We start from the raw sequence: 25,385 nt of genomic DNA, 5'->3' as shown, positions 1-25,385 counted from the left end.
GCTCCGGCCACACGGGGGCAGGTCGCCGTCGAGGGTTGACATCAAATTTCTGGGCTCCGGCCACACTGACCATTTGGCCTCGAATTAGGACCGGTCGAACCCTGGGGCACTTTTAGGGCTAGCTTGTATGCTATCCGCGTGGGCGTGGCCGGGTCGGACTTCGACGGCGATCCATTTTCGAGGCACGTTTGTCCCGAGCAATACCATATAAACCCGACGAAGCTACGTGATTCGGCCATGACTATTGAAAATACCTATTCCATTTCAGGCTTCATGAGGTCAACTTTGGTACTGATCTGAGGCCTAACTTTTTTTATATTTCTCCCAAGATTGGAACTCGGCTTTTCCATTAAAACCTAGTTATTAACTCTATTACTATGAATTGACCAATGACTTCAGCCTCATGCCCATCATCCTCTAATCAGAAAACCTCACATTTGGCCCTCAAGTGACTCCTCGCGTACCCTGACTGGATTGAACTGAGTCAACTAAGCGATTCTGCTTGGCTCCTCAATCCTCATTTGCCGAGTCATTATCCCTTCCTTGAACCCGTCGTCAGGCATCCCTCTATCACCATCCTTTTGTGCCCACCCATCAGAATCCGCCCTGTGTTCGCATCATGGCTCGTCGTTATGATTCCCGCACGACCATGTTCAGTCCCGAGGGACGTTTGTATCAGGTGGAGTACGCCATGGAGGCCATCGGGCACGCCGGCACTTGCTTGGGCATCTTGGCCCAGGATGGGATCTTGTTGGCGGCTGAGCGACGCAACACCAACAAACTTTTGGACGAAGTGTTCCACAGCGAAAAGATCTACCATCTTCATGACGATATGGCGTGCTCGGTGGCCGGCATCACCTCGGATGCCAATGTGCTCACCAAGGAGCTCCGGTAAGTCGGGATTGGAGTGCCAGGCCCATTGGGTCTAAATCTAAGATGGTTGACGTTTTGTGCCAATTGTTTCGAGTATGAAATGACCCTCATAAGATAAAAGTTTACGAGATAGAGCTCCCACCCAAAGACGGGAATCCCCAAGTTTGACAGTTTGTAAGGCAATGATACGAGACTGATACTGATACTGAACGCACGAAAACAAGTCGCAATGATGATGATGATGTGATTTAAAATGACCTGCCTTAGAAAACAACCCAAGGACTCGAGCCAAATCAACTGAATGATGTACTTTTTGCCTTGCCAGATTGATCGGTCAACGGTACTATTACAAGTACGGCGAGTCCATGCCGTGCGAGCAATTGGTGTCGCATTTGTGCGATATCAAGCAGGCTTACACCCAGTACGGAGGCAAGCGACCTTTCGGCGTGTCTATCTTGTACATCGGTTGGGACAAGGAGTTGGGTTACCAACTGTATCAATCCGATCCCTCCGGTAACTACTCCGGCTGGAAGGCCACTTGCATTGGCAATAACGCCAGTGCGGCCGTTTCGCAACTCAAGCAGGAATACAAGGAGGGCGAGATGACCTTGAAGGACGCCTTGGACCTAGCCGTCAAGGTGCTGAGCAAGACCTTGGACATGACCAAGATCACGCCCGACAAGATCGAGATCGCCACTTTGAGTCGCCAGGATGACAAGACTCAAATCCGCATCCTGCCCGTTAACGAGATGGAGGAGCTCATCAAGAAGTTCGAGGCCAGTGAGAAGGCCGCCGAAGAGGCCAAGAAAGACAAGCCCTGAACGGTGTGGGGTTCTTATATTTTACTATGTAATTTTCCTTTCCCAAGAAACAATAATTAAAAAAAAAATGCCCTCTTTCATCCTGTATGAGCCGTTAAGGCAGCATTTGTGGCCCAGCTAGCCGTCCAGAGGTCCAAATAATCGCGGCTAAAATCAGTCCCAGGACGATAAACACCCAAGACATGCTCAGGTAGATCAAGGCGAACGTGACCATGCCGTACTCGCAGTAATTAGGCAAACCCGGATCCGAGTGCTGCCACACGGACAAGTTCGGAATCAGTATGATAGTGCCAATGAGCAACAGCACAACCTGTACCAAGACTAAACCAAAGCTCAAGGCGTACAACAGGGCCAAGACGATGCGTTCACAATGTGTGATCACGGCGTCTTGCAAAATCATCGACAACAGGTAGCGGCTAATGACGCCTAAGACGACCAAAGCCAACGAGATGGTCCCGGTCCAAATGAGATATTGGGGTAGGGCGAAGAAGCAATCCTTTGTAGGGGAAATATGGGTCCCAATGACCAGCATACCATTAGCCGTAGCTAGAGGGATGAGGCTGGCTGGAGCGATTCGATCCTGCCAAAGTTGACGAGCTTTGGTCAACTTCTTGTGGCTGAGGACCTCGGGGCGCGGATCGAGCCAACCCGAGGGGGCGGGGATGCTGGATGAGGGTGGCAGGTCCATTTGAGTGGATTTAGTCTCCATCTTCTGGTTTCTCGGTCGAGCACGATTTCCGATCGGGAAACAGGAAATGGTGAGGGAATGAGGTAAGAAATGTTTTTAAATTTTGACACTTCGCGGTATTAAATCGATGGCAACCTATACAGTAAATTCTGTTAGAATTTGGCGGTGACTAAGGGCACACCTCTAATCTGGGTGCTTGATCCCAGACTAACAAGTCTCCATTTGGCTTTGAATTGAAATTTTTCGTTCGGTTCTATGCCACCCAAAAAGATGCTCTCTCTAACCCTGCTCTAAGACTACATATACCATATTTCTCACGGAAGCAAACGTGCTCCAGTGACACACCCTCTCTGGAAAATGGAACAATGAACTGTAAGGTAGTCTCTCTTTTTTTGTGGTTGTTTTATTCCCGACGGAACCAGAGCCAAAGGATGGCTCCCCTTCGAAGACATAACGTAGTGAATCTGCTTAGTTGGATTTGGAGTTTCGGCTCTCGCGGAGGGAGGCGGAGCGTTTGCGGCGCATCTCCTTGGCTTCGCGGGCTTCCTTCTGCCTTTGGGCCAAGATCTTGGCATACTCGGCGGCGGCCTGTCGGTTCTTCTCCGATCGGCGACGCTTCAGAGCCAAACGATGACGCTTGCGTTGCAGCATGATAGGCGTGACCAGACGCTGGATCTTGGGCGCCTTGGTGCGGGGCTTCTTGCCGTCCTTGCCGGGAATGGGCCGCTTGATCACGTACTGGCACACGTTGTCCTCCTTGCTCAAGTTGTAGAACTTGCGGATCTTGGAGGCCCGCTTGGGTCCCAAACGATTGGGCAGAGTCGAGTCGGTCAAGCCGGGGATGTCTTGCTCACCCTTCTTGACGATGATCACGGAGATGACCGACATGTTGGCGTCTACAATGCAGCCGCGCACGGATTTGCGCTTGCGCTCACCCGCCTTGCGTTGACGATAGCAAGAGTGGTTCTTGTTGAGGAGCAGCCGCACACGGCTCGTGGTCAGCACGCCCTGCATCATGGGAAAGCCCTGCTTGTCGTTCCCGCCGGTCACGCGCAGCAAGTAACCCTTCCATTCGTCGCCCAGCGTGGCACCATCCACCTCTTGGCCCATACGCTTCTCATAAAAGGGGCGGACCTGCGAGAAAACAACATTAATCACGGGTCGGGCGGAGAAGGCGAAAAAATCGCAGCCATCACAACGCCATGAAAACGACTCTCACCTTGATCTCATCATTGACTTCAAAGAGCTTTTGACGGCCAGTGGCCGGGTAGGCCACGTTGATCTTCATGCTGATGGAGCGGGATTAGCAACCTGCAAGGCAAAGGGCACGGCTTAAAGGCCAAGTTCGACGGTAAACGGCTCAAACTTTCGTCTAAATTCGAGGCAACCCACCTTGACGGCTTGCGAATCAACAGGAAAAGGAAGGGCTCAGCTGAAACGCGGCTTCAGCTGAGCTGCCCAATTTGAGGGCTCTTGGCAACCTCTCGACAAAGCTACCCAACCTCGTAGTTTGGGTGGCATTTCCATAGAAAACCATGAAGTTATCTATGGGCATTTCCCTCGGGGATGGGCTAGATATGTGGATGATAAACGTTATTCTCAACCGATTAGTTGGCGGTGCTCATTTTTAAATTTGTGACAAACTGTTAGAAACGTTTAGATTGAGGCTTTAAGGGCTACTCATATCGTGTCAGGTTAGGTTGGGTTAGGTTAGGTAATGTTAGGTTCGGTTTGATAAGTTTAGGTTAAGTTTAAAAAAGTAGCACCGCCAACTAATCGGTGGAGAATAACGTTTACCATGGTTGGATTGATGTAGTTTTTGTCCTTTAGGTCCAGGGCGTCCAGGGGTAGATAGTATGAGAACCAAGATAAAGGGCTGATTGGATTTCCTGTCATGATAAAATAAAACCACTCGACGTGGCTCTTAGTGACTTCAGGTGTTGGTTCGTCGTTCCTCAATAAAATGGAACGCATTACCGTCCTAGTTCCATGAGCTGAAATGAGTTATCCCTCACTCAATTATTGATCGTCTAAGAAGGGAACAGCATTACTCGTTACGGTTACGTTTCCTAAAATCTCTATAGCCAATATTTCAAGACTATTTTTGCATCATGGCTATATACCTCATACCTCCATTATTCCTGATAAATTACATTTTCCCTCAAAAATATGCATGAAAAACAAATTGAACCCACCGGGTAATGATTGCACAAGGGCAAAACTATGAAATATCCGTGAAGATCAATTTCCACTTATGAGGGACTCGCCTATGGCGATCAAGGGATGTTTGCCCTAAAATTTTCTTGTTGCCTGCTGTTGTTAGGAGAAAAATGGGCAATAATGAAAGGCCGCTTTGGTCGTCGAAAAGCGAAAGGTTATTGAGCATTCTTGGGAGCCTCTTGGGTCGTTATAATTACAATTGATTTTGAAATTTGTAAATACGTAGAGGATATCATATTTTTGACTTTTGTGGTGTATTTATAAGATGAAACTTTCCCCTTGACACTTGAGTTTTAGGATCTTCCCAAAGCCTTTTTTTTTTATCACAAGATACTACGCTATTTCATTTGCGCTCAACCTTGGTGATAGACCATCAATTCATTGTACTCATGGCATAATCGTCTTAAGTTCTCTCATGATCCTTTTATTCAGGCTTTGGTACACTTTCATCTTTGAGAGTCTTTACTCAGCTTCTTTCGAAGTAGTTTCTTCATGCATTCAGGACTTCCAAATAGGAGGCGAAAAAAAATGGATTTCCAAAGAAAACTCAAGAAAACGATGATGTGAAGTTTAAAAACATGGCAACAAAAACATGTTTGCACAATTGCCCTGACACTATTCATACATAAAATTCTCATATTTTGTCATCAACTTTCTATTACCTTTCATCACGTCATTATTGCCCTTTTTATACCTTTCCGCTTCCTATTTCATGTGGGAAACAAACCTACTTTTTCACATCTTGTCATTTTTTCATATTTTCTTTTTGGCTTCGCACAAAGGGTAGTCAATTTCCAGCCAAGTTGTTAAAGTTTTTGCAATCAAAGTAGGGCAAAGTCTGGGGGAAAAGCGTAAAATTGGCGCAAATCCACCAGATGTGGAGACACTGATAAAAAAGTATTGTTGTTTTCCCCTCGGAAGAAAAACAAAGGCAACGGCAGCGTGACGGATCAATCCCAACTCGGAAGATTCCACCTGGTTTCAATCGGCTATACTGCCTTAAATCAACCTTATTTTCATGCTGATCCTTCCTCATAGTTACAATCCATCATTCAAAATCAGTCATGTCAAGTAGGGCCAACTCCCTCTGCACATTAGGCCAATCCTGCGTTTTTCGCTTACCGGCGCCACACTGTAGTTTATCTATAGTCTGTATTGGTAAATCATTGAGTTTAAATCTCATGTTTGTATGATTTTATGGACCATGAAGTTTCGCGCCCGTTTGACGGATGGATTATCGATCCGCAAATTCTACCAACTCATTCAAACCATGGCCAAATTGAGCAAGAACGCGTGCGTGTTTCGCTTAGCTCCCGACCATTTCTACCTCATGGCTGTGGGCGGCATGGCCCCTGGGGGCGATGTGTGGGTCCAGGGCAAACCCCGGGACCTGTTCCAGGAATATCAAATGGAAGGTGTGACACCCACGGAAAACGAAATCTACCTCCAATTGGAACCCGATGCTCTAGCCAAGAACCTGGTGGCCTTGAAGAATACGCATTCAGCGCAAAGCGTCAAACTCAAACTGACCAAGAAACGCGATTCCCCGTGTTTATCGTTTGACTTGGAGTTGGCCCCCGGGAATGTGGCGGCTTCGGGGACGTGTCGACAGGTCACGCACGACTTCCCGGTGGTGCTCATTCCGCGATCTCAATGGACCGAGTTCCAAGAGCCGGCCATACCGCCTTTTCAGGTAAGTTTCATTCAAGTCAGCCACCAGGTCATTGTTTGAAAGAAGTATTGGTGTGGTTGAGATAAATGAAATTAATTTCAGAGCTAATTAGACGGATTTCAATCAGAACTGCCTTAACGCTAGTAGCTTTGGTATGCACGGACATTTTCCTGATACGTAACAAAATTCTGCACTAGATTTCAAGTCAGGCCTAGACAAGTTTTCAAACAAAATTCCAGATCAACGCCCATCCCAAAAGGCTGGCCAGATCAGCCAAAGCTAATTCGTAGGTAGATCAAATGTTTTATTAATAAGAAAAAGTAATGACCATTCATATTTCATTTGGAACTGATAGGGATTACATTCCGAATATGCAGAATATTAGTCTGGAAATGAAAAGATGATAACGCAACACCCAGTTACACGCTTTCTACGAAGAATGTCTCAATCCAGTCTTCAGGATTAGCTTTCAGTCAAGTTAATGTGCCCAATGAAAAGGAACGTTCTGCTAATCCCGAGTAAATCTCATTAACCAATTAACTATCTCAAATGAAAGAAAAGAGCCATCTCGATTTTTATCCACCCAGGTCTCTATATATCTACCCGAACTGAAGTTAGTCAAGTCGTTGGTGGATCGCTATAAGAACATGGGCAAACGCATGACCATGGAGGCGAACAATCAAGGCAAACTTCGGTTTGTGCTTGAATCCGATACCCTCAAGGTCATCACGCATTTTGCCCATTGTGCCCGACCCAAGTTCGACGAGTCTCTCAACCAATCCCGGTTCCAAGCCCTCAATGACGCATCGCGCAGAGTTCCCCCGGAAAACGAAAACGCTAATGATGAGGACGATAACGATGACGACGACGACGACCAAGGGGAAGATTTCGTGTCAGTTCGTGTAGATCTCAAGAAACTAAGCCTGCTCCTCAATGGCGAGCAAATTGGACCACATCGTGTGATTTGCAACTTGGTGGAGGAACGAATGCTCCACTTGTTCCTGATCCACGACGACGTTTGTCTTCAATACTTTGTGCCTGCTATTCACGACTAGATCATATTCGGCGAATAAAACCCATCTGTGATAACTCTTTTTGTAGGATCGACCAGCTTGTGACACGATCTGATTTTGTTCCTTTTCCAGCAACATGTCCGATCAAATCACTTTGAACGTAGGCTCAAAGTCTTTTGAAGTGAGCAAAAGTCATTTGGTCAAGATTAGTTCCTACTTTGAGGTCATGTTCTCATCGCCGTTCGCGGAAAAGGATCAGACCGAAATCACCTTGAAAGACGTGAATCCTCACGAGTTTGAAGCTGTGCTCCAATTCACACAAGGCAAATCTATCCCCATCGACGACGAGAACGTGTACGAAGTGTTGAAGATTGCGGATATGTTCGATCTGAAAGTGATGACCTCGCATTGTCAGAAATATCTCGTGGACCATTTGGAACACGACAAGGCTCTCAAAGTCTGGAAAGCCGCTGACATGTACGGTCTTACTTCCTTGGCCAAAAGGGCTAAATCATTCATCTTATGGCATTTCCCCACCTTGTCCACCCAACAATCTTGGGATGACCTTTCACTGGAAGATTTCTATTCTATCGTTTCGTGTCCAGAGCTGCACGTCACGCCCGACACCGATTTGCTCAAGCTGATCCGACATCGACTGGAGGCTTGCTCCCCACAGGATTCAAATGTTTGTCGCCTTTCGTTGCTGAAAGCCATCCAGGATCCCTCTGCGCCTTTGGCCAATCTCAAATCTCGGAAGCTTCCTATTCAACCCAGTGTTCAAGGATCGTCCGGTTACATCCACAGCTTCCACCTGAAAACCTCCTCCTTAAGCCGGCCGGTTTGCTTGCCTCCATTTGAGCAAGGCGGCAATTGCCCCGTCGGAATACGCACCTGTGCCATTGGGCCTTATATTTATTCCCTAGGTGGTGAAGAGGTCATAGGGCGTAGTAACTGGAACCGCAAAGTATGGCGGTACGACACCATCCTCCAAGTATGGGACTGCGTTATGGAATTGCCCTCGCCCATAAGACACATGGGAATCTGCACTGACAATGATCGGAATATCTTTTTAGTTGGAGGTTATGGACGATTCCGCGTAAAATCAGACGCTGTGTTCAAATTGGACATGAACGCAAGAACTTGCGAGACCTTGTCACCATTACCTTGCCCAATGAACAGCCCTCCTTGTTGTGTTTTTGACCACGATCTGTTCGTTTTTGGGCCGAATCTTCTCCGAGGGTCTTGGTCGGACAAAGGTTTCAGTTGGACCTCGTTCGAATTTGATGCCAGCCGTTTACCCAAGGGTTGCAACCTGTCTTTCAAAATGGACGCAGCGGTGACTTCTGCCACCGCTATTTTTCTGGCTCAGGGTTACCATTTGTTCAAGTTCAGCCCTGAGCCAAAATCGTACGCTTTGGAATTAATGGGCCAATTCAAGGATGAATGTGTCCACATGTGTATGGTGGAGGACCGGATCTATAAATTCGACGCCTCTTCAGATGAGGCCAGTATCGAGGTGTTTGACACTCACAGCAATCGCTTCGACATTATTTGGACCGGTGAAAGTATTGATTTGCAATCCTACAATGGCTGTTTCGGCGTGGTGAATTACAACTTCGAATAGGTTGATATGACTAATGAATTGGATAGATCATATTAACAATCGGATGTTTTCACTTTCTTTTAGGGACCATGGACTCCATTATCCATGATCTGTTGGCCCACAATTTGAATCCCGTAGTTCGAGAGATTTTCTTGAATCTCTCAAGCTCTGATCTCATGGAAGCCAAACTTGTGTGCCATTTGTGGCGAGACTTCATTAACGAGTGGATCGAACAATCTATTCCTGGCCGAAAAAGGCTGGAAAGCAAGTTACGCAACAATTGGAGGCAGTGGAAGGTCATGAGTTCTCGATTGTACATCCCATCCAATGAGGTCTTTGATATCAAATGGGACCAAGATGAAGCGTTCTGTGGCACTTGCGACGGATTTGTCGATGTCTTTGATCGACGAACCTCTCGAAGAAAGATTGCCATGAAGTTACATGGGAACTCTTGCGTTCAATTAGACATTAACCACGATTTAATCGTGAGTGTGGGCGAAGATTCGTTTATCAATGTTGTGGATAGGAAAAGCTTTTGCAGACTTCAACGTCTCGATGATCATAGAGGCCCAATCTGGGGTGTGAAGATCTACAAGAACAAGGTGGTCACGTGCGGTGGTGATTGCATGATCCACATCTATGAGATCGGCCAGGATTTCCAACTGAGACTCTTGGACCGATTGCGACACCATCAAAAGAGTGTCAGCCATGTTGAAGTTGATCGAGACATGATAGTGTCCGGATCAGAGGACAAATATATTAAGGTCTACAACATGGTCTCCAAAGAAATGGTCCGCGTATTCAAATGCCAATTCTCCATCTTGTGTCTCGACTATTCCCACCCTTACATTGCCGCTATACCCAACAAAGGGTACAATTCCTTGAACTTTGAAATTTGGAGCATGAATCAAGAACTCTCGTCCCAATGCTTGATTAGCGTTGAGATGCCTGTGCGCCATTTTGATCCTCTTGACCTAAAAATGACCAAAGACTATTTGAGTGTGGCGATTGAACGTGCTGAAGACTTTGGCGATGAACCAATTGGTTACCGCGCAATCACTTTTTCAATGGAAGATCTACTCCAAAATCCGCATCCTGAGCCAATTCATACCCTTGAAATTGAGGAATACTTCGACAATGTATCCATTCATTTGGACCAAACGAGTATCGCCTATTCGCAATTGAGATCGTTTCGAATCTCGAATTTTTGGCAATAGTTGATCGTGACTGATAAAAACTACATGTAATACAACGCTCTAGGATAGAACACAATATTGTACTCTACATGACCAATTCAATATTTGTTTTAATCTTACAGAATAAAAGAAACAATGACCAAATCATCCAATTCTGCACACCCACCGGAAGGGCCCAAGATCAAGATTGTTAAAGGTTTTCTCACCTCCTTGGAGAAATGGAAAATGAATATGAAGAGTGGGAAATTAATTTTGGAAGGTATAGGGTCCGAATTGAAGCGATGCAACTTCTCGACTCAATTCTCTGCGTCCCTTCAACAACATTTCTATGACCTTCAAGAGGTCCTTGACAGCCTCAAAGAATGTGTTGATGCTTTGACGAGAAATTTAGAAAAATTGCGGGCCGAAATCGACTTGGAACGAATGAAGATGGATCTGGACCAAGAAACTCAAGCGATCAATCAAAGTTTGGTACAAAATGGAGCCACTATTCAGAGTCATTACCAAGAACAGCTACTCATGGATCAAAGTGTAGTCAGAGACATTGGGTTCGTCAAGACCGAGGACGAGCTTGTGTATTTGTTCAGTGTCTGGATCCATCAGCCTGCCTTGAGCGACTCCACGGCATTAGCAGAAACAGCTCTCCAGATATATTGTCCCAAACGAAGTTGACTCAAGGAAGTGAATGATAAGAGAGGAACTAACTTGATTGGATTAAAAGCATTGTCAAGGAGAGAGAGACCTTATTACAATTTGATCAAAATGCTTCCTGAAATATCACGCTGCTCGACAAATAGTGTCCAAAGTGTCCAAAAGTGTTTAACAGTACGAAGCTTTAAGATTTTTCTCCCCGAAACATCCTCGGTTATAAATTTCTGTGAAGTTAAAATGGCAAGAAAAGTTATTTCCCCGGAAATGACAAGAAGCCGTTCAAACTATATTTAGGTTAAACAAACCATCTTTCCGAATCTAAATTAATGCTTTAGTCTGGATCGGAGTAGGGCTTTTCTTTTGGTTTGGTTTGGTTGTTCACGGGCTTTTCTAACAGCTACAGGGAATGCAATCTCCAGCGTTATTCAAATGAAAGGTTATAATTTTTCCATTTATTACCTTTCCATCTTTATTTGATATTTGGTCTACCAACGAATTTGAGTTGGCAGACCTAGCTAGTCCTTGAATGTAGGGTTGACCTGGAATGCTATCTCAAAATTTGTCCAAGTCTGACTTGAAAGATGCTACCGGATCAACAAGGCCTACGTATTTCCTACGAATATTAGAGGGAAGCAAATGAAACAATGAAGGAGCCCGAGAAAAAAAAGATGTGGACTTCATTTTTCGAACTAGCCTGGATTTTCGAAGGCTTGAAGGTGCTCTCAAAACGCACATTAAACCCCTACGGTCACTACAAATGACCCTAAAACCTGGGTTGGGTGAAACATATTCAACATGTGGCTGAACTATCGACTTGTACAGAGTTAGCATTGTGATGCTATCTCTGGACTTAAACGTGCGATGTATCCAACCACACATTTGAAAAGCTTTATCCACCTTCAACTGGACAAGGCTCATCGAACTTTCCATTATCTTGGAGGACTAAACCTAAAACTTTCAAAGCTGAGACCTGCTCAATGTCTTTACCTCCATTATCTACGAGTGGAGTACTCAAAGGAGTTGACCCGAAGGTCATAGAGCGGAATTTTATTCCGTTCAGGGCCATATTACTCTTAGTAGCCCAAGAATAGATTATTTCTAGGTCCTTTGTCAGGCTAGTGGAATCTTGGCCATTCCTACTAGAAACTAACTTTGTATCGTCAGCATAAGAAGAGAGACTGGCAGTACTATTAAGCTTTTGAAGCGGGGCAACAATATCATAAAAAGGAGGGGCCCTAAGATGGAGCCCTGGGGAACACCCAATTTGACATCATGTATTTCACTAAGGGATCCCTCGACCTTAACAAATTGCTTCCTATCATGAAAATCTCATCTCTACCAATTGGGAACCTTGCCTTGGATCCCAATGTCATGAAGTCTACTCAACAAAAAAATATATCTTCGAACATCTTTTCTTCCCATTGTATTTCTCAAAGCCGAACTTAAGAAGTTTTTGTCACCATTTAGGGTGGTCAAACTGACAGCATTTTCTTCCTTCTTCAGGACAAGGCTGCTTTCTGTAAACAAGATAAACTACTTCCTCTAAATTTTAAATTATCTTTTCCTGCTCTATATCAAGTGGAGATACCTCTTCAACCTCTACACTGACTAAATCAGTCGATTTGTAGACTTCAGAGTGAGCCTATTTTTCAAGCAGCACCCCGGTCTGATCGACCCAAACAACCAAAGCCTTTAGCTCTAAAACAAAGGACTTATTAACTAGGAAAGGGTACTTGCCTGTCAAGACCACGACCAAACATTGTCTAGTCTCCTTACTGACTTTTCTCAATATGGCTTCCATCATGAATGCAAAGAGACTATTAATTGCAAACACAATGATAATGATCGGCGGGATCAAAAAACCCAGAAAAAGAAAAAAAGGAAACAAAAAAGGCTATTATGTGTTAGGTCGTCTTGAGACACAGGACAACAAAACAAAACAGCACTAAACTACCTTTTACATCAAACTGAACATACGAATCTGGGACGGAGATAGTAATCAAGAGATAAAAGCATGGAATCAAAAAACGAAACTGGGGAAAACACACAAAAACATAGAAATAAATTCAACAAACAGATCCAACAAAAATACAATCAATACGCTGCTGGGATTCCAATCCCAGTAACGGTAAGGCAGTCCGGAAAAAAAACACTAATGAACAATAATTTCTAGCTATCAATGACCAATACAATCAAGCTAATGAACAATGAACTCTGCACCCAACGATTGGGAAATGAATATACTTCAGTGCAACATCAGATCCCTTTGTAGATGTGGACTTAGCCTTTAAGTTAAGTCCTTTGATAAGAATCGAACAAGAACTTTTCTCAAGAAAAGTAACTGCTCTATTCACTACGCCATGTCCGATTTCTGACCGGATTTTATATGAAAAGAGCTCGTTCAAATTTCCATTGCGATGAGATGAGAGGCTAATAAGGCTCCATTTGTCATCCATCCAGAAGTTCTGCACCGATGGCACCACAAAAAATAGAATCCTTCTATAGTCAAGTGTTTAGTGGACTACTATAGCGCCCATCTAAAGTGCCCCAAATGTGAATTCGCCACATCTAAATGTCAACAGCCTCGATGTTGTTGGCGCTCCAACTTGAACAAGTGTCCTTGTCCTCTCTTCAAAGACCTCCTCAGTAGCAGCATAGCACTGACCACCTTTAAACTCACGCCTGCGTTAACGTATACGCTATACGCCAATTCACTCAACCAAGCAACCCAGCCTCACGTCAATGCCTTCCAGGAGCCTGAGCCTCCACCGCCTCTACCTACGTATGATAGAAGGCCTCCTTCCGCACCCTGACAACTCACATACAGTTCTGCTGTTACCTTTAGACCTATCAGCTTGAATCGATGACAACGACAACGATCCCGTGTAGGTCCGTCGAAGGAATTCCGGATCCAGCACTTTGATTGACTGAAGAAGGCTTCTTGCATCTCAGGCAAGGCCCCGCCGGATCGCATCAACCTTGTTGGCCCGACTTACTCTCACCACCAGAATCCCCCTAGTCAAGAGTGCTTGCTTGGGTGGCTTTCTTTCTGTTTTATCGATTACCGCTAGGACTTGGACCACTTTCCCCTACTTCTAACTCCACTCCCTCGAGTCTTGTGTCTTGTGATCCATTCACTCGGGATTGAGTCCAAAACCAGTGGAAGGAGGTAAAGACTCGAATTTCCGTGGCTTGGGCGTAGTTGGGATCATCCGACTGTTTGTCTTGCGATTAAGGCCTTATCTTTGACTTTTGACGCTTCGTTCGTTTTCAGCCTTTTGAATGCTTCAGCATCATGTCGGGGCAAAATTACGGATACGAGGATAACACTTGGGAGGATAACTCGTACCAGAATGGAGCTGGGTATGATGGGGGCGAGACCTACCAACTCCAGGAACAAGGGGGGTACGATGAAGGCGTGGATGGAGTGTACGAAGCCCAGGGACCACCCACTGCCAGCCAAAGGGACATCATGACCAGTCTATTCCGGAGTGAGGAAATGGCCTTGAGTCAACTCTTTCTACAGGTGAGAACAACAATGGAGTCTAAATTCTTTAACATTATTATAATATTTGATCTACTAATGAAATATATGTGGAAAGCCATTGAATAAAGTGATGATGATTTGGAATCAAAAACTTAAAAACTGGGCTAGGATCAACGTCTACCCACATATTCCCTGTGAGTATCATCGTATGGTTACTACTATCCAATTTCCTTTCCAGTCTGAGGCCGCTTACGCGTGTGTGTCCGAACTAGGCGAGCTTGGCTTGGTGCAATTCCGCGATCTCAATCCGGACACGAACGCCTTTCAGCGGAAGTTTGTCAATGAAGTGCGACGCTGCGATGAAATGGAGCGGAAACTGCGTTTTCTGGAGAAGGAAATCAAGAAGGACGACATTCCCATGATGGATTCCCCCGACACCCCGGATGCACCCCAACCTCGGGAGATGATTGATCTTGAAGCCACTTTCGAGAAACTGGAGCACGAGCTTCAAGAGGTCAATCAGAACGCCGAGCAATTGAAGAAGAATTTCCTGGAGCTGACCGAGTTGAAACACATCCTTCGGAAGACTCAGCAGTTCTTCGAAGAGCAAGATCAACTCGATCCGCAAGTGGGTCAACACCAGCAACTGATCCCAGATGAGGGCGGGGCCACCGGTTCGCTCCAGCTCGGTTTTGTGGCGGGCGTGATTCTCCGAGAACGCCTACCGGCCTTTGAGCGCATGTTATGGCGTGCTTGTCGCGGGAACGTTTTCCTCCGACAAGCTGAGATCGAAGATGCCCTTGAGGACCCGCAAGCGGGAGATGAAGTGCTCAAGTCTGTGTTCGTCATCTTCTTCCAAGGCGAGCAACTCAAATCTCGAGTCAAGAAGATCTGCGAAGGCTTCCGAGCCACCTTGTACCCGTGTCCGGATCAAGCCGCAGATCGCCGTGAAATGGCCGTGGGCGTCATGCAGAGATTGGAGGACCTCAACACGGTCCTTGGACAAACCAACGATCACCGTCATCGCGTTTTAGTGGCAGCCGCCAAAAACATCAAGGTCTGGTTCGTCAAGGTCCGCAAGATCAAGGCCATCTACCACACTCTGAACATGTTCAATCTAGACGTGACGCAAAAGTGTCTGATTGCGGAATGCTGGATCCCGACCGCCGACATCGAGGCCATTCAATTGGCCTTGCGAAGAGGCACGGAGAAGTCCGGGTCCTCTGTGGCGCCCATTCTGAACCAAATGACCACCAAAGAGTCCCCACCGACTTTCTTCCGGACGAACAAGTTCACTTCGGCTTTTCAAGCCATGATCAATGCCTACGGTGTGGCCACTTATCGTGAAACCAACCCCGCCGTATACACCATTATCACGTTCCCGTTCTTGTTCAGTGTGATGTTTGGCGATCTGGGTCATGGAATCATCGTGCTCTGCTTTGGTGTGTGGATGTGTCTGAAAGAGAAGCAATTGGCCGCACGGAAGATCGACTCCGAGATCTGGCGGATCTTCTTCGCAGGTCGATATCTCATCACTCTCATGAGTTTCTTCTCGATCTACGCCGGTCTGCTGTACAACGATGTCTTCTCCAAGTCATTGAACATCTTTGGCTCGTCATGGCACGCCTATCAGCCCTCGAGCACGATCATGGCCGAGGAGAGCGACATGATCAGTCCGGCCGAGCCCAAAGGCTGGTACGGCACGCCCTATCCATTCGGCGTGGATCCGATTTGGCAAGTGGCAGAGAACAAGATCGTGTTTTTGAACGCTTTCAAGATGAAGCTCTCGATCATTCTGGGCGTGATCCACATGGTGTTCGGAGTGATCATGTCCTACGGGAACCACAAGTACTTCAACAAGCCCTTGAACATCATCACCGAGTTCATTCCGCAGGTCATCTTTCTGTGCAGCATGTTCGGTTATCTGGCTCTTCTCATGTTCCACAAGTGGACCACCTACTACGCCAACAACAAACCCGAGGACTTTGCCATATCTGAGCGCTGCGCACCCAGCATCCTGATCACGTTCATCAACATGGTCTTGTTCAAGCCCAACGAGGTCACCGAAGAGGGCTGTGAGCCCAATATGTACGCCGGACAGGGCTTCATTCAAAAGCTGCTCATCTTTGTGGCCTTGTTGTGCGTTCCGGTGATGTTGTTCGCCAAACCTTTAGTCCTGCGCAAAGAGGCCAAGGCCAAGGCCGCCCAAGGCCCTCGGATGGACGTGAATGGTGGAGGAGCGGCTGGAGGGCATGACGGCACGTCTGAGGCTCCTTTCGATTTTGGCGAGACGATGATCTTGCAAGGCATTCATACCATTGAGTATGTCTTGGGATCGGTGTCGCACACCGCCTCCTATCTACGGCTGTGGGCGTTGTCACTGGCTCACGCCCAACTCTCAGAGGTACTCTGGAACATGGTCCTAAGAATTGGTCTCAGTGTGGATCAATGGTGAGTGCTCACTACTCAAGTCATTTTTTTAAGTTCTACATAGTCCTCCCCTCGTTCTATCTAGATAAGCCAACGACGAAACCTCGGGCTTATCTAATAGGATTGCAGTTTTGTTCAGATTCGCCAACATTGCTCCAAGTAGTTTGTTCATTTTTAAGAGAAAAAATTTCAAGTATTCAGATTGAACCGGACTTTTTATCGGTTATACATAAACGACAGAAATATTAATTTCAGTCTATTGCAAAAGCCAAGTTTGAGTGTGGTTAATTTTGTGTTCGTTTTCACATCATGTTAGCCATAATCATGTTCCGATTTCTCTTGATTGGCGCAGGTATGGAGGAGTGATTCTGTGGGGCATCTTCTCGTTTTGGGCGGTCTGCACCGTTGGTATCCTCTGCCTAATGGAAGGACTTTCGGCCTTCTTGCATACTCTTCGTCTTCATTGGGTCGAGTTCCAGTCAAAGTTCTACAAAGGAGATGGTTATCTCTTCATTCCATTCTCATTTGAGGCCATTTTAGAACAAGCCGAAAATGAGGATTGAGCTTTGATGTTAATGCCCTAGGCCTCTTTTACTGTTAATGCCCCTTCAATTCTTTACATGCCTACCTACCTTAAGATTAGATTGCTCGGTTTTATGCTCATTGTCAAAGCCCGTGGTCATCTGTATTGCGGGTTTGGAAGAAGACCCCTTCAATTTGACAATTTGAGTGCGTAGTAATTACACTTAGAACGTTTGAACCAGTCATGAAATTGTAAGCTCTTCTACTCCCACCAATCTATGAACTGACTGTAGATGTTATGAACTTTTTATTGTTTGTCGCTGCTGATTAAAGAGCTTTGAAGTTGAACTATGACTAAAGGTCGGTTTGATACTTAAGACTGAAGTTAAGTTAAGTTAAAACCATCGCTAACCGAAATGTGAGGCTCGTCTTTGCGTACATCCGATGCATGCGGTCAGATTTGATGCAATTTCGAATGATGATTAGACCTCGGAAAGAAGGAAGAATAAAATTAACTCTATTACACAATAACATTTTCTTGTTAATAACTTCAACCAGAGAAAGCATAACTACATAGGCATTCCCCAAGATTTCAATTATATCACGAAAAATATTTATTTGGTTACAATCATGGGTAATTTTCTTAGCCAAGGTACAATGGAATCCTCAAGATTTGAATACAGTAAAAATCGGATATAAGAGCATTGGATATAAGAGCATCGGATACAAGAGCATCGGATACAAGAGCAAATCGGATATAAGAGCAGGACTATGAATCCCCGAATCAAATTTGATAGTAAAGTAGCATCGGGTAAAAGAGCACAAAATTTTAGGCCACATCGGATGAAAGAGCAGAATTGAAGGCGGCAATTTTTTTTTAATTTCCCGCGCTCCACAATGAAGTTTTCGATGGAAACTGGTTAAGCCATTTTATAAAAGCAACTTTTCAGCCGCTTTCTTATAAAAATAACTTTTCTGCCGCTTTCTTATAAAAATAAACAGTCATACATAATGGCTTCTGCCAAGAGAACCATTGTTTCTATCAAGGAGAAGCAAAAGCTCCTTGCCGATTTTGACAAGCTGTCCAAGATAAGCCTGACCGATGCTGCCACAAAGTTAGGAGTCAAACGTGCTTCTTGACGTAAGTCAAAGGGGGCCTGTATTTTGGCGTTTATTTCTAGGGTCGGCCAAAACTTGCATTGTGTCAATTTTCCAAAAAACTTGCACATACGTGATTTTTCCTGCCAATGTATTGCATCTGCAAATTGTGCAATTTTAACTGCAATATTTGACATTTTTCTGCAATTCATAAAGCAATTTCAGCCAATTCAGCAAAAAATACCAATATTTGTGAAAAATCATAATAAGTTTTAGAAATTCTGGTCAATTTTAGGAAAAATGGAAAATTTTACAACCGGATTGTTTTTCCAATCTTTTTGCCAAAACGTAGGTATGAAATAGATTGCCATATAAATAGACATATTACCAACCACCTGCCTATGTATTCCATCCATCCTAAATAGCTCTTTTATCATTTAAATTTATTAAGATACTCTATTTCACATGCTGGAACTCAGTTTTTTATGTGTAATGAACTTCTCCGTTAAATGTCAGATACATCTTGAGATACTTTCATGATTTATAGGATAAATGGTCCTAAGGTGGAGGGAGGGTTAATTTGGGAAGAATTGACTTACTATTACTCGCAAGAAACTTAAAAAGCTTAATTTTCTTAACAAAACTGTTCTGCAATACATTTGCTACGCTCCGACATTATTGTTCTTCTATTAATGAGCTGAGATTTATCTCTTTCACAAAATATTAGGTATATTAAAAATGCTGATCAGTCTAGGAAGCAGCGTGAACAAGGCAAGAATCTGCTCGCTAGGGATAGAAGGTTCAAATCCCAGTGCTAAAAGATATTATAATATAATTTTCCTTTTCACCAACGTGTTGCTTGATAGAGAAGGCGAAAACAGCCCTTACACGCACCAGACCGTGTTGGTGCCTATGTTTTGGCAAGTTTATTTGTAAACTTTTGTGCAAATTCGGTTGATTTTTCATACAAATTTGCTGTCAATAAAAACCATATTTATCTGCAAAGTTTTGCCGGCCCTACTTATCAACAACTCGTTGTGCATTCACATTCAATTATTTGGGCAATTTTAATCTCAAAAGAGACCATCTTGCCTTAGAAATTTGGGCCGGCCTATTTACGAAAGGCGAAAGATTTTCAGGCTGAAACGAACTTTCGCTTTTTGTTCGATTTGACGTAATTTTCCGTTTTAAACCATATTTCAAGCTTCCACCAACGATAGAAACTTGATCATTCCGCCATCAAGCAACCATTGGAATCTTTTTAAAGGACCTTGTTCGATGCCAATCAATCACTCTACTTGAAAATAATTGTGTAAGTAACCAGGACGAAAACTCTTTACAACTTGGTGGTAGAGACTGTTCGCATTTATTTAACCCCATAGCACATGTCGGTGTCCCCAAATAGTCATAAAGGGCCCCGACACACATCATACGCTTATTGGAAGTAGGTATCGGGTCTCTTGGCCTTGAAGAGCGAGCCTCCCCGCTTTTGCACGCGGGATGTCAGAGGGAACTTGATCTTCGAGTCGTGCATTTGTTGCACCAAGGGACGACGGGTCTTGGAGGCAGCCACGGGCTCTACGCGAATAATCTGGATGGCATGAGCACGGGCTCTGTGGCGGGCTCCCATATCACGATAGCACTGAGTGATGGCGGCGCTAACGTTCAAGTCGCGGTACTCGCGGTACATGTTGTGGGTGCCGGATCGCGAATCGTACCTGGAGAGTAAAAAGGTGTCCCGATGTCAATTGGATGAGTAAGGATTGATTCGTTAAGAGGTTCAACAATACAAAAGGATCAATTGTTTTGACCTATTCAAATGACGCCAGGCCAAATAACGGCAAAGAACCGGCATGAAAAAGTCAAATTTCTTTACCAAGACATCGGCCCGAAGTTTCGCACCAAAGGTCGAACTTGGAATTGACAAGTCTTGGGAGCATCTATGATGTGCAATATCTCTTTGGCTCTGGTGGTATTGTGAATTAAAATCAAATATAATGTAACCAAACCGGTACAAGATGTTCAACGTTTGACAAAAGAATACCAGGGAGGAATTCAGCTCCAAATTACAGGTTGCTTTATTTTGGGAAGTACGAAGTACCTATCCATCTTTTGTTTAAATTCATTACTACCGTTTTCAATGACCACCATCTCATTCATTTTCTATGAGCAACAGGGAGCAATGTTCTTTTCAATCTCGAGAATTTGATGTTTAAGATTGCCAGACCATATCGCCGCTAAAGGGCTCAATATTTTCCTTGCGATTATCGGTCATTGCTTGTGTAATGTTAACCCTTCAACTCCTGTGTTCTGAACCCGAGAGGCAGCTTTTTAGACTAAAGGACCTTAGCTAGGGCTCCCATTTTTAGCAAAGAGGGTACAGAAGTAAACATCAAATATGCTTAACCTAGTGTCAAAACAAAAAGATATGGTAAGAACGATAGTGTCTACACCATGGCCAAGCAATTCAATATTTATCATCGAAAAATTCGGTGGACGCAGCACTAGCAAAATTTCGGCTTAAATCATTACTAATCCCCGTAGGTGTACGTAAATATTCGACATGGGACACTAACACATGTGTCTCTTGTCTCACCTCAGCCAGATACCAAAGTTCTTGATCTTGAGGGGCTTCTGCTCCCGGATCTCCTCGACCGAGACGATCTCGCCGGTGGTCTTCTTGAACTTCCGGAGTTGACGCAAGAAATACCAGAACCGCGATTTGGCCACCACTTGATCGGGAGCGAAGATTTTCATGCGGTACAGAGGCGTCTCGGGCTCATCCGGGGTCGGCAATTTGCGCCCGATCACGCGGTATTCCTTTAACGTACCGGAAGCGCGCATCCTGACCTCACAATGTCTTCTGCCTTAGACGATGTCTGTCTCACTAGCCAAGAAAAGTACTCACTCCGTGAAACGCGAAGCGGAAAAGGAAGAGAAACAGCGTGTGCATCGAGAATTTCAGCTGATGAAGCCAGGGTAACTGATTGAAACGGTTCAGAGGCCAAATCAGGATTAGGTTGGAGTTTGATAGATGGTAGTAAGGCCAAATTGAGTTATATGTGTACTGCTTCATTGTTTATCTGTATTTGGGAAACCAGTCATGAAGTCGTTATAATTGAAATAAAGAGAGTGAACGATGATAATAACATTTAAACATCTCTGGAGCTCAGGCGAAATAAGGGCCCTGAGTGGGGCTCGGGAAGTTGCGTTGACTTTTGGTTAATGTTGTCACAAATGGAGGCATAAATGAGACGATAGTAGGCCAAGCCATGAAAGAAATTGTTGCATTGTCTGGTAGAGTCCCATATTTGATATACAGGTTTGGCTACATGATGTTGAAAGAAGAACGGTAAATTTGAACTTGAAGTTGTGGCTCCTTAATTGTGAGGGCCAGGCCGTATTGGCTAGGTAGAAAGTCGACGGCAGAGCAACAACAAAGTGTCACCAGTAAAATTTTCATTATGACGAACAAGAAAAAAAATCGGAAAGTCTCTGAACTGGACTACTCTGAACCATTCATTGCTGAAAGCGCCGGTTTTTTTCTGCGATGTATTCTGAAACTTCAGCACAAACTAACTAATCAATATTCGTGCAAGTTGTGATTGTGAATTTGGATCATTTTCTCTTTTCTTTTTTTGTGGGGGGAAGGGGGGTGTAATCGTAAGAATTAGCCATTTTCTGCTTTATTTCTAATTATCTTTTTGCAATGAAAGTTCAGTAGGGAGTACATGCAGTTTCAAAATCTGGTGCTAACATATTACCAACCAAGACTTTTTTCAGAAACTGGAAAACAATGTTATCTTACCTGTATCATCCTGAATGAAACAAAAGTGTTCTATAATTGTCCAACATCATTAATATGTTCTTGCTGAACTCATACTTGCTTTCATCTTGAAATATTAAAGATGTATAAGATGCTGGTCTAGCCGATGATTCTACGGAGCAGAGCAAACAAGGCAAGAGTTTTCTCCCCAGGTAAAGAGGGTTCTAATCTCGTACGTGAAATTATTATAATATAACTTTTCTTTTCATTTTCATATTCGAAAAATAGCCCCTCCAGCCAACCAGGACGTGTATATATTTGCAAACCGAGAAAAAATGTATGCAAATTTGGCATCAATAAAGACCATATTTATCTGTTGGTTTTGGCCGGGCCTGAACATCTTAAAACAATGAACGATAAAAATAACGATTGTCATTAATTGAAATTAAAAAATAAAAAAATGTCGCCCAACGACTTTGAGCCGGGCAGACAGGGCTCTTGAATGTACTATTGATCTGGAATGGTTGTATAAAGATTGATGAGAATATGTCTATTTTCATATAAGGAAACCTTAATTCCCCGTCCATGGTTTTCATCATCATGGTTGCATCATGAACCAATCATTAGTGAGTTAGTCCATTTGACTGGTAATCTGCCAAGGCTTACTTCAATAACTATGAATTACAATTTTCTATCATAGGCAGCACACAATGTCAGTTGGTTTTAACATCCAGCCCGCAACTTGGATGTACAAAAATCCACTTTTGAATTGCCTGCGTCCTTGACTCTCTTAATTTTCGGTGACACTCGTGCTGACCCACCAACGTTCTCTTCACAACAAAACCATTCCTCCTCCCGCCAGCATCACGGGTAGGATTTCCTCCAACCTTAAGTACTAGCTCAATCCCGACGACATCCGTTTCAAATCCCCCGCCAGCCAACCCGCCACCGCTCCCCGGACATCCCTCTCGTCGGCCAACATGGACTTCGGGTCCAACCGGGTGCTGCAGGTGACCAACATCGCGCCTCAAGCCACCCGCGACCAGATGCTCACCCTGTTCTCGCACATCGGACGCGTGGAAGAAATCCGTTTGTACCCGACGGTGCGTGATGCCGCCGTGTACGTGCAAGTGCGATGCTGTTTCCTGCGATTCGCCGACCCCAGCTCGTTGGCCGTGGCCCAGCATCTCAACAACACGGTCTTCATCGATCGGGCCATCATCCTGACGCCCATTGGCACAGATTTGGTACCGGATGAGCACACGGGCTTGATCATGGCCCAAGCGGGTGGGGCTAAACGCGATAATGGGCTGGGCGGGGAAGTCAAGATGCCGCCCAATGTGGTCAATCGGGTGGAGGGCCACCATATTGTCACATATGACCCGAGATTGGAGACCCTGAGTCATCTACCGCCCTATCCGCCGCTGCCGGCCCACGCCTCTAATCAGGAGGTGGAGACCATTCGGCGAACCATCACCCTTTTTGGCTTGGATTCGAGTGTGTCGGCCCAGCAATGCATGGAGGTGTTTTCCGCGGCGGGTGAGGTCAAGTTCTTCCGGTTTTGTACGCGCGAGAATGACGCGGAGAAGTACGCTTTGATCGAGTTCACGGATCAAAGCTCGGTGATTCCGGCGTTGGAGATGAATGATCAACAAATCGGCAACACTACCATTAAGGTCAACCACGCGCTAACGTGTATCTCCAAGCCCACCAACAAGAGTAATGAGGCCGCTCAGAGGGAAATTGAAGAGGCCATGACCAAGGTCAAGGAGGCGCAAAGTCTGGTGTCGGCCGCCGTGGATCCACTCATGGGCATGTTGAGTGGGAATGGACGGAGTTCTCGCTCGCGATCGCGCTCGCACTCTCGTCGACCGCGATCCCGCTCTCGCGATCGGGGTCGATCTCATTACAGTAGTCGGCGGTCACGGAGTCGCGATCGCAGGCGCTCCCGATCACGACGCCGAACCCGATCCAAAGATCGGAAGAGGAAGACGCGAAGCAAATCTCGAGATCGCAAGTCCCGTCGTCGTTCCCGATCCCGATCCAAGGATCGAAAGAAGCGCTCCTCGCGATCGCGTTCCAAAGACCGCAAGCGCAGGGACAAGGACAAAGACAAATCCGAGTCTAAGAGGAGCAAGAGCGAGGAGAAGAATGGCGAGTCGGGAAATGGAAAAGAAAACGGCTCGTCGCGGGATTCAAAATCGCGGGTTCGGTCGCGTAGTCGCGAGAAGCGTCGATCCCGGTCCAAGGATCGAAAACGGAGTCGATCTCGGGATCGCAAACGGTCCAAGCGATCGCGGTCCCGGGACCGAAAGAAGCGATCCCGGTCCAAAGACCGGAAACGCTCCAAATCGCGGGATCGCAAACGATCCAAATCTCGCGACAGAAAACGATCCCGCTCTAAGGACCGGAAAGAGAAGAAACGGAGTCGAAGCCGTGATCGCAAGGTCTCTCAGAATGACGGGAAATCCAGTAAGGGCTTGAAACGGGACTACGATCAAGAAGAGGCCGGCTTCGAAAGCCCGGACACGAAAGGGCGCCCCACCAAAACCACGGAAGAGTCCCTGGAAACTCAAGATATGGAGATCTCGAACTCTCCTTGAACCCACCCTTTTCGTGCTCGCTCCAACTCTCCAACTACCTTGAGACACTAAAGGCGGTTTAAAGAAGTCTGATTTGTATTTACAGCTTGAGTTCAACGCCGCCGCATCTCCGCCCTCGGAGTTCACCGTCTCTCCTTCTCACACACGCACTCCCATACACTTACAATCCTTGCTCGTCATTCGTCATGATGCTGTTGCCATAATTGTTCTGCGAACTTATCATGCTCTTTCTGTAGACTCTTTTCAGGCTGGTGACACGCCCAGTTGGCTTAGTGACCCATCAATGTGATGGTTCAACTCTGGATAAGCAGAGCCTATTCACTACCCTCTTAAGTGCGTGTGCGCCTGTGTCAACCCTCATGCTGTCCAAAACATCCACATTGTCTCTTTCTATCATTGCTTTCTTTTTTTTTCTCTTCCATGCAGATTCAGACTCCCAATGGATCGGCAAGTTGATTTCGCCTCTCAAAAATCCAACCCCCCTCCAACGAATTAACCTGCGAAGAACTCCAATAAAGCAAAGTTGACAGCTCAAATCTTTTCTTTCTGCTTGTCTTTACTTTCAGTTTGGCTGTGCCTCCTCGGCTTCCTGACGCGATCGACTTGTTACTTAACATCCAAGTTTCCATGTGTATGGTCTCTCTATCTTTGACTCACTACTCTCTGTCTCTCTCTGTCAATACCCTTTGTGTAAGGACAACACTCAAGTTTACCGGATAGAATATTAGCCCAATTCATTGTG

General features: G+C 45.4%; 7 protein-coding genes across 9 annotated transcripts; 5 read left to right on the top strand and 2 right to left on the bottom strand.

Annotated features, from left to right (window-relative positions):
- Positions 1-500: 500 nt before the first annotated feature.
- On the top strand, positions 501-1,772 carry LOC131892901 (proteasome subunit alpha type-4-like). Its single transcript, XM_059242767.1, has 2 exons — positions 501-891; positions 1,199-1,772. The coding sequence occupies exons 1-2, from the start codon at positions 620-622 to the stop codon at positions 1,692-1,694; spliced, it is 768 nt and encodes a 255-aa protein (XP_059098750.1). The 5' UTR covers positions 501-619; the 3' UTR covers positions 1,695-1,772.
- A 993-nt stretch (positions 1,773-2,765) lies between these two features.
- Positions 2,766-3,836, bottom strand: LOC131892902 (small ribosomal subunit protein eS6-like). The gene is made up of 3 exons (XM_059242768.1): positions 3,775-3,836; positions 3,602-3,693; positions 2,766-3,516 (listed from the first exon to the last, which is right to left on the bottom strand). Exons 2-3 carry the CDS (start codon positions 3,668-3,670, stop codon positions 2,851-2,853), a joined length of 735 nt encoding a protein of 244 aa, XP_059098751.1. The 5' UTR covers positions 3,671-3,693; positions 3,775-3,836; the 3' UTR covers positions 2,766-2,850.
- Positions 3,837-5,729: 1,893 nt separating this feature from the next.
- On the top strand, positions 5,730-7,422 carry LOC131893507 (checkpoint protein HUS1-like). The gene is made up of 2 exons (XM_059243556.1): positions 5,730-6,295; positions 6,862-7,422. Exons 1-2 carry the CDS (start codon positions 5,792-5,794, stop codon positions 7,327-7,329), a joined length of 972 nt encoding a protein of 323 aa, XP_059099539.1. The 5' UTR covers positions 5,730-5,791; the 3' UTR covers positions 7,330-7,422.
- LOC131893506 (kelch-like protein 17) lies at positions 7,330-10,133 on the top strand. Of its 2 annotated transcripts, none has more exons than XM_059243554.1 (2): positions 7,330-8,890; positions 8,975-10,133. In XM_059243554.1, the coding sequence occupies exons 1-2, from the start codon at positions 7,424-7,426 to the stop codon at positions 9,017-9,019; spliced, it is 1,512 nt and encodes a 503-aa protein (XP_059099537.1). In that variant the 5' UTR covers positions 7,330-7,423; the 3' UTR covers positions 9,020-10,133. The 2 variants fall into 2 exon arrangements, with proteins under 2 accessions (XP_059099537.1, XP_059099538.1); XM_059243555.1 differs by having other exon boundaries at positions 7,331-8,911.
- A 3,234-nt stretch (positions 10,134-13,367) lies between these two features.
- Positions 13,368-17,524, top strand: LOC131893504 (V-type proton ATPase 116 kDa subunit a 1-like). Of its 2 annotated transcripts, XM_059243552.1 has the most exons (5): positions 13,370-13,519; positions 13,583-13,906; positions 14,012-14,263; positions 14,463-16,675; positions 17,007-17,524. In XM_059243552.1, exons 3-5 carry the CDS (start codon positions 14,033-14,035, stop codon positions 17,215-17,217), a joined length of 2,655 nt encoding a protein of 884 aa, XP_059099535.1. In that variant the 5' UTR covers positions 13,370-13,519; positions 13,583-13,906; positions 14,012-14,032; the 3' UTR covers positions 17,218-17,524. The 2 variants fall into 2 exon arrangements, with proteins under 2 accessions (XP_059099534.1, XP_059099535.1); XM_059243551.1 differs by having other exon boundaries at positions 13,368-13,906.
- A 2,097-nt stretch (positions 17,525-19,621) lies between these two features.
- LOC131893505 (large ribosomal subunit protein eL20-like) lies at positions 19,622-21,222 on the bottom strand. Its single transcript, XM_059243553.1, has 2 exons — positions 20,871-21,222; positions 19,622-19,992 (listed from the first exon to the last, which is right to left on the bottom strand). The coding sequence occupies exons 1-2, from the start codon at positions 21,116-21,118 to the stop codon at positions 19,710-19,712; spliced, it is 531 nt and encodes a 176-aa protein (XP_059099536.1). The 5' UTR covers positions 21,119-21,222; the 3' UTR covers positions 19,622-19,709.
- Positions 21,223-22,856: 1,634 nt separating this feature from the next.
- On the top strand, positions 22,857-25,179 carry LOC131893501 (probable splicing factor, arginine/serine-rich 7). The gene has a single exon (XM_059243549.1). It carries the CDS (start codon positions 23,021-23,023, stop codon positions 24,641-24,643), a length of 1,623 nt encoding a protein of 540 aa, XP_059099532.1. The 5' UTR covers positions 22,857-23,020; the 3' UTR covers positions 24,644-25,179.
- Positions 25,180-25,385: the final 206 nt, after the last annotated feature.

Source organism: Tigriopus californicus, chromosome 2 (assembly GCF_007210705.1).
Source record: "Tigriopus californicus strain San Diego chromosome 2, Tcal_SD_v2.1, whole genome shotgun sequence".
Taxonomy (NCBI): Eukaryota; Metazoa; Arthropoda; class Copepoda; order Harpacticoida; family Harpacticidae; genus Tigriopus; species Tigriopus californicus.
This window is presented reverse-complemented; position numbering and strand designations above follow the sequence as displayed.

Bases quoted from the DNA above. Each gene is read 5' to 3' on its own strand.
- LOC131893504 (XM_059243551.1), top strand. From the start codon at position 14,033: ATGTCGGGGCAAAATTACGGATACGAGGATAACACTTGGGAGGATAAC. The intron at 14,264-14,462 runs GTGAGAACAACA...TTTCCTTTCCAG, and splicing joins TGAGTCAACTCTTTCTACAG to TCTGAGGCCGCTTACGCGTG. The intron at 16,676-17,006 runs GTGAGTGCTCAC...TGATTGGCGCAG, and splicing joins GGTCTCAGTGTGGATCAATG to GTATGGAGGAGTGATTCTGT.
- LOC131893505 (XM_059243553.1), bottom strand. From the start codon at position 21,118: ATGCGCGCTTCCGGTACGTTAAAGGAATACCGCGTGATCGGGCGCAAA. The intron at 19,993-20,870 runs GTGAGACAAGAG...TTTACTCTCCAG, and splicing joins AACTTTGGTATCTGGCTGAG to GTACGATTCGCGATCCGGCA.
- LOC131893507 (XM_059243556.1), top strand. From the start codon at position 5,792: ATGATTTTATGGACCATGAAGTTTCGCGCCCGTTTGACGGATGGATTA. The intron at 6,296-6,861 runs GTAAGTTTCATT...TTATCCACCCAG, and splicing joins CGGCCATACCGCCTTTTCAG to GTCTCTATATATCTACCCGA.
- LOC131893501 (XM_059243549.1), top strand. From the start codon at position 23,021: ATGGACTTCGGGTCCAACCGGGTGCTGCAGGTGACCAACATCGCGCCT.
- LOC131892902 (XM_059242768.1), bottom strand. From the start codon at position 3,670: ATGAAGATCAACGTGGCCTACCCGGCCACTGGCCGTCAAAAGCTCTTT. The intron at 3,517-3,601 runs GTGAGAGTCGTT...GTTTTCTCGCAG, and splicing joins AAGTCAATGATGAGATCAAG to GTCCGCCCCTTTTATGAGAA.
- LOC131893506 (XM_059243554.1), top strand. From the start codon at position 7,424: ATGTCCGATCAAATCACTTTGAACGTAGGCTCAAAGTCTTTTGAAGTG. The intron at 8,891-8,974 runs GTGAATTACAAC...ACTTTCTTTTAG, and splicing joins ACAATGGCTGTTTCGGCGTG to GGACCATGGACTCCATTATC.
- LOC131892901 (XM_059242767.1), top strand. From the start codon at position 620: ATGGCTCGTCGTTATGATTCCCGCACGACCATGTTCAGTCCCGAGGGA. The intron at 892-1,198 runs GTAAGTCGGGAT...TTGCCTTGCCAG, and splicing joins GTGCTCACCAAGGAGCTCCG to ATTGATCGGTCAACGGTACT.